The sequence below is a fragment of the Sceloporus undulatus genome, chromosome 2 (assembly GCF_019175285.1).
Source record: "Sceloporus undulatus isolate JIND9_A2432 ecotype Alabama chromosome 2, SceUnd_v1.1, whole genome shotgun sequence".
Classification (NCBI taxonomy): Eukaryota; Metazoa; Chordata; class Lepidosauria; order Squamata; family Phrynosomatidae; genus Sceloporus; species Sceloporus undulatus.
The window spans coordinates 268,869,815-268,876,261 of NC_056523.1; the positions used below are offsets into that span (position 1 = coordinate 268,869,815).

Here is a 6,447-nt window from a genome sequence, read left to right on the forward strand (position 1 = left end):
GAAGCATGTAAAGATCATCATGAAACTGTAGGAATGACCCTTAATCACCTCTGCAGCGTCAACGTAAGAAAAAAAAAACGCTCGTTACTCATCATTCTTGCAAGGGACTTATGAAGGCCAGTACCAAAGCCTAATTATAGTATGTTCCTTATGATAAAATGTTGCTATTGATTTAAAATAATTCCTATTTACCTTTCATACACAATCATTGTGGCCTGCTTGAAACTCTGTTCTGACCTTTAGCTAGTACCATAATGTACAGGTATGACACTTATGTTACTGTTAGGGGGAGAAAAACAGACCAGTACAGGAGGATGTGAATCAATCCAAGCAGAGATCTCTTGTGGCTTCCTTGCATTCAGCTTAGAAGACTATGATATTCTTACATCAACAGATCTATTTTTTTCTTTAAAAAACACAAGATTTACAGCAGGGGTAGGCAACCTACGGCCCGCGGGCCGGATCTGGCCCGCCGAGGCCTTCCCACCGGCCCCTGTGCAGTCCTGCCGCCGATTGCCACCGATCGCCCCGTTTTTACGCCGCTCCAGGCGCCATTTTGTTTTTCAAAATGGCGGCCGAAGTCTCGCGTGATCTCAGGATGGCAAAGGTCACGCGAAACTTCATCGCCATTTTGAAAAACAAAATGGCAGCACCCATCTAGGAGGCCCGGTGCAGCCCCTGGAGCACTCCAACAGGACTCCAGGGGCTGCAGCAGGCCTGCAGCAGGCTCCACCTCGCCCTCCGCCCTCCTCCTCCTCCCTAAGAGCAGGGAAAGGAGGAGAGGCAGAAGGAGTGCAGAGCGAGGGAGAAAGGGAGCCAAGGAGCCACAGCCACAGCGAGGCAAGAGAGGTTGGTTCATTGGGGGAGGGGGTTAGCTGAAGCTACACCAACTACTTGTGGCTTTCTGGGTTGGGCAAGTGCATGCTTTCTGCCTTTAATTTTGAATTGCATTTTAGTAATTTCCATGCCTGTAACTTTAATATTATTATGATTATTATTATTTACTTGCCCTTGGTGTACTTTCTGCAAAATTCCTTCTCAGCACCTTGTGCTTTTCTGGGTTGAGCCAGTGCATGCTTGCTGCCTTTAATTTTGAATTGCATTTTAGCAATTTCCATGCCTGTAACTTTAATATTATTATGATTATTATTATTATTATTTACTTGCCCTTGGTGTACTTTCTGCAAAATTCCTTCTCAGCACCTTGTGCTTTTCTGGGTTGAGCCAGTGCATGCTTGCTGCCTTTAATTTTGAATTGCATTTTAGTAATTTCCATGCCTGTAACATTATTATTATTATTATTATTATTATTATTATTATTATTATTATTATTTACTTGCCTTTGGTGTACTTTCTGCAAAATTCCCTCTCAATGAGAAAGAGGAGGAGGATGAGAAAGAGGAGGAGGAGGAATGTGACTTTCTAAAGTGCATTTCTGTGTATTTCTGGTGCATTTATTGCTGAAAGGTCTGTTGTAACAATGATAGTAGTGGTGATGATGATAATGATGCTTCGGTGGAAGCTCCACCCCTGGCATGTGGCTCCGCCCCTGGAGGGTGGAAGCTCCACCCCAGCATGCGGCTCCGCCCCCAGAGGGTGGAAGCTCCACCCCCGGCTTTGGCCTCCCAGTTGTCTGAGGGACAGCAACCTGGCCCCCGGCTCAAAAAGGTTGCCTACCCCTGATTTACAGCTTTGTACCTAAGAGTTAAATAAGGATAGGTCTTTCTGTTTCTCAAGTATGAAAAGACTGAAGTCAATAAGACATATGACAATTGTCACCTTGGAAAGCCAGGGACTGAAAGAAAGTCTGGAAATAAATCAGAATGTTCTTCCCACCTGCTTTCCTTTTTATATCTCCCCAATAGTTATATTTATTTTGTATTACTATATTTCATGGGCCTAAATACTCTAATGGCACCAGATCATCTTTGATCTTGGAAGCTAAGTCCTAGTTAATACCTAGATGGAAAAGCACCAACAAATACCTGGTACTGTAGGTTGTATTTCCTGATGAAATCACCTCTTAGTATTCTTTTCCCAAGAAAACCCTATGAAATTCATGTCATCTCCTTAAGCTGACAGGTGACTTGAAGGCACATTGCACATACACACTACTGTATTTTACTTCTATCATGTTCTACAGTTAACAACAACCACTTGTACAAGCATCTTGTCATATCAAATATCTTAGTTTGTTCAGAGAGAAATTGAATGTATGATAGCCCTGTTTAAATATTTGAAAGGATGTCATGTTGAAGAGGGAGCAAGCTTGTTTTCTGCTGCTCCAGAAAACAGGACCCGGAGCAATGGATGCAAGCTACAGGAAAAGAGATTCCACCTGAACATTAGGAGGAACTTCCTGACAGTAAGGGCTGTTCGACAGTGGAATGCACTCCCTCGGAAGGTGATAGAGTCTCCTTCCTTGGAGGTCTTTAAACAGAGGCTGGATGGCCATCTGTCAGGGATGCTTTGATCTGGATTTCCTGCATGGCAGGGGGTTGGACTGGATGGCCCTAGTGGTCTCTTCCAACTCTACGATTCTATGATTCTATGAATGTCTTACAATTATGTGAGTAATAAGTGTTTTTAATCATGATAAAAATGTCCTTATCTGATTATCCAACCAACTTGATTTAGCATATTGCATTTAAAACATTTACAGAATTTTTGCTCAAGCCAATGCTTTTTATACCAACAAAAACAAAATATCAGTACCTAGAAATATTTTTTTGTTATTTTACTGCTTTTAAATACTATTTTTATTGCATTCTATGTTTTACTGCACATTGCCATTGTATTACCATTCAGTGTTACATTTACTGTTTCTCACACTAATATTCCTTGGGTAAAATGTGGTTTATAAATAACACAGCAGTAACCTAATAATAATAATAATAATAATAATAATAATAATAATAATGATAGATAGATAGATAGATAGATAGATAGATAGTAAAATATATCAGTGAAAAACTCCTATCTCCTTTGGCTATGTACAAACAAGTTCCACATACACAAAGTATTCAGTATGGCAGAAATATAGCCAACAACTTTAAGTAGCTTACTTTAAAAGCTACAAGGTAAGGTACAGAATAATACTATCAGCATTTCTATTTTCTTCACTTAAGTAGCAATGGAGATTCCAAGCACACTATTCCACTAACAGGATACATCTGCCTGCCTTCCCAGTCATCACTCCCCTGGAGTGAAGAAGAGCTGCCACTGCTGCCACTATACAACTATACCTGTCTAGGCAGAGCATATGGAGGCAGGAGGAGAAACCAGACTAGATAAAACTTTGTAAGGTCACCATTTCTACCTGTCTTTCCCCTAAACAAGGAAGAGAGTTGGGAGATATATTGCAATTCCCCCTCTTACAATTCTTTTCCACACCACAATCCCAAATTACACACATGCACACACACTTGGTTGGTTAAATCACACAAGGCCAAATCATATGAATAATGATCAAGTGAAGTCTAGCTGTTAAGACAATAGAGCTGTTTCCCACCACAGATCGGCAAATCTGCCAGATCTTGAGATTTCTTGAGAAATTACAGCACATGAATAAATATCATACACAAGAAATTCAAGAAATATAATGAATACACGGGTGCAGAGGAGAGTGCACTAGCACACACTCATCTCCAGTTCTGTTCTAACAGGGAAAGACAACAATGTGTACACAAGAGCTTCCCTACACACAGACTGATCACAACGCAAGGTCGACAATCCTGTGGGCTGCACCCCATGTAGAGAAAGCTCTCTTATGCAAGATGGTTGTTTTCTATGTACAGCAAGTGGCTGAACTGGAGCCTGAGGGGGAGAAGCTACCACATTTTCCTTTTCACATGTTCTTTCAACATATTGCCTTAATATGTGAATAGGAATTTAGTGTACACTCCATCAGCATTATATACAAGCCCTTTGTTCTCTTGTGAGACAATAACCACATTTATTGTATAGTCTTACTGCAAACCTGAAACTTTTGAATACATAGGATTCTGTGAGGCAATGATCCAAACTGCACAGATTTGGATAACCACACAGTTCAGTGCGATTTGAGTTACCAATCTCAAGAGCTACCAAACTCAAATGATATTTATACCTTCATATTAGATGCTTCAGTTTCCAGTTTTGTAAGATGATTTGAATTATCTTCCAGTTCTTGTCGAAGATTTGAGTTCTCCATTTTTAATGCTTCTACTTGTTTTAACAACTGATCATATGACACTGCAGCCATTCTGGGCTACCCCAGGACCTAATGCAAATAAAGAATAAATATTTGTTTTGATCTGATTAATCTGTTCCAAGAAATGTGTTGAGGTATGAGAGAATTTTAACTAAAAAATATTATTCTATTTTCCAACTAAAGAATTCAATATGGTGAATTTTGTATCTCACACAAACATTTTTCTGAATAAACAATCATGTTTTATTGTACAGAACATATAATCAGACTTAAAAAAATTATAATGAAAAATATTTTCTACTAGTAATTTCTAAGTAATGTTAATTTCAAATGGAGCAGTGCCCTATTGTTGTTGTTGTTTTATCAGATTTTAATCCTTCTGATTCAGAATTTAAAACAAATACCTTCTCATTCCAGACAATACTAACATCCAGAATGCAGGATTTTATGGCTTCAGGTTTTACTAAATGCATTGCCAGGAAGATAAGTAGCATGTCTGAATCTCGTTTTCAAAAACTAAAGCTTTGGAGCACCAACTCCCCAAATTATGTTAGGATGTTAGGCAGAAGATTACCTCCAAGAATGAAGTCCCACTGCTTGACCTCAGCATATCTCAAATGTCTAGAATAGGGAGGCACATGCTGTACTCCAGATGCTGTTATACTCCAGTTCCTATATGCCCCAGCTAGCTGGGCAACTGTCTGTAATAACTGAGGCTGGATGAACAACATCTGGAGGGCGTGAGTCTCCCTCCCCAACCTAGAAAACCTCTCATGCTTGTAAACCCTATTCATTTGCTACTCACCATGGTTCAGATGATCAGAGAAAAGCATTAAAGTTCTGCTTCCCTCTGTTATTGTTTTTCTCACATGGAAAATGACAAATATGCAGATGAGAGGGTTCTGTTCACATGGAGCCTCTGCATGTGAGCAAGAACCCTAGAAAATCAGGGATCTTGCTCACATAGAAAATTTCCATGTGAACAGTAATCTGTCCTTCGCAGATGCATCACTTCCCATGTTGTGGGGACTTGTGCTCCTCTGCATTCCTCTGCTTCTGTAATTAAAAGGCCAAATTGAATAACAAGTGAATGGGATCATAGGCATAAGAGGTTTTCTAGACTAGGGATGTGGAACCCTTCAAGGGTGTAGACATTAGTTGACAGAATGCAGTTGTCCTTTTGTATTCACAGAGATCCATTCCGGACCGCTCCACAGATAACAAAAAACACGGGCCTTTAAGTCTCATTGTTTTCTATGGCAGTGCAGCATGTACATGACACAGTAAAAGCACCTCCATTACAAACAATTGGGGCTTGCTGGCTGCGGAAGCTGAAATCCACGGGTGGCAAGCCTGTGGATAAGAAGAGAGCACTGTAAATGTTTTTAACAAGTTCATTTTGGGTGAATAGATTTGTGAATGAAAGTTGTTTGCTACATTCCATTCAACAAAGAATTATGTTGCTTAATTTCTGGTCAACAAGAATTTCTGTGACCCTAGTCCATGTTCTGCTAGAGCAGGAGTGGGCAAGGCATGGAGGCTAATTTCCCAAGAACTCATTGTGCTTTTATCACCCCATTAAGAAGCCCAAACAAACAAAACGAAAAGGAGCTGAAAGTCATTTGTGAACCCTGCACAGGAAGGGGGAGGGGGAAGATAAGTATGCTCGTGTGTCTTCTTTTAAGGAAAGAGCAGGTTTTGCCCCACAAAATTTCCAGACATGGCTACAAAAAAGGCCCAAAGGACCACATATTCCACATGGGCTACATAATTCCAGCTCTTGCACTATACAGCTCAGAACTGCAATGATCAGTCGTTCAAAGGTGCTCTATATAGAGCTGACCTTGAAAACAGTACAAACTTCAAGCTGATACAGACCAATTCAATGCAATGGGGAACAATACAACACAGTTGGGAAGGTAAGAAAAGAAGCCAGCTTTACAACAACTATACAGGTAGCTTTGGGCCCAATGTACAATGTTGGGTTTACTCAATATCTAAGCTGGGACCTTCTCATATGAGTCACGCTGCCCTGCTAAAGTGTTAATAGCTTTATTCAATGTCACAACAGTGATAGTTCACATCAACTGTGTAAGAAGAGTCTTTTCAACTTGATTCTGCAGAATGAGCTCTTCAAGAAAATAATGGCACACTTCTTTTAGTTTTAGTAGCTCTACCTTTTAAAACTTGGATTAGTATTAACTATGCTACTGTTATAAGGGATGTTTTATAGTTGTTATTGCCCCTAACAGAAT

The 6,447-nt window shown here is 40.1% G+C and overlaps 1 protein-coding gene across 4 annotated transcripts in view; it reads right to left on the bottom strand.

The window, feature by feature from the left end:
• The window catches only part of APC (APC regulator of WNT signaling pathway), a 126,049-nt gene that overhangs the window by 80,678 nt on the left and 38,924 nt on the right, over window positions 1–6,447 (bottom strand). For 2 of the 4 annotated variants that reach the window (XM_042449100.1, XM_042449101.1), the window contains one exon: window positions 4,109–4,261. The exons of the other annotated variants lie outside the window; for them this stretch is intronic. In XM_042449100.1, the coding sequence (XP_042305034.1) occupies window positions 4,109–4,243 (135 nt within the window). In that variant the 5' untranslated portion in view covers window positions 4,244–4,261. The remainder of the gene's footprint in view (window positions 1–4,108; window positions 4,262–6,447) is intronic. 4 annotated transcript variants of the gene reach the window in all.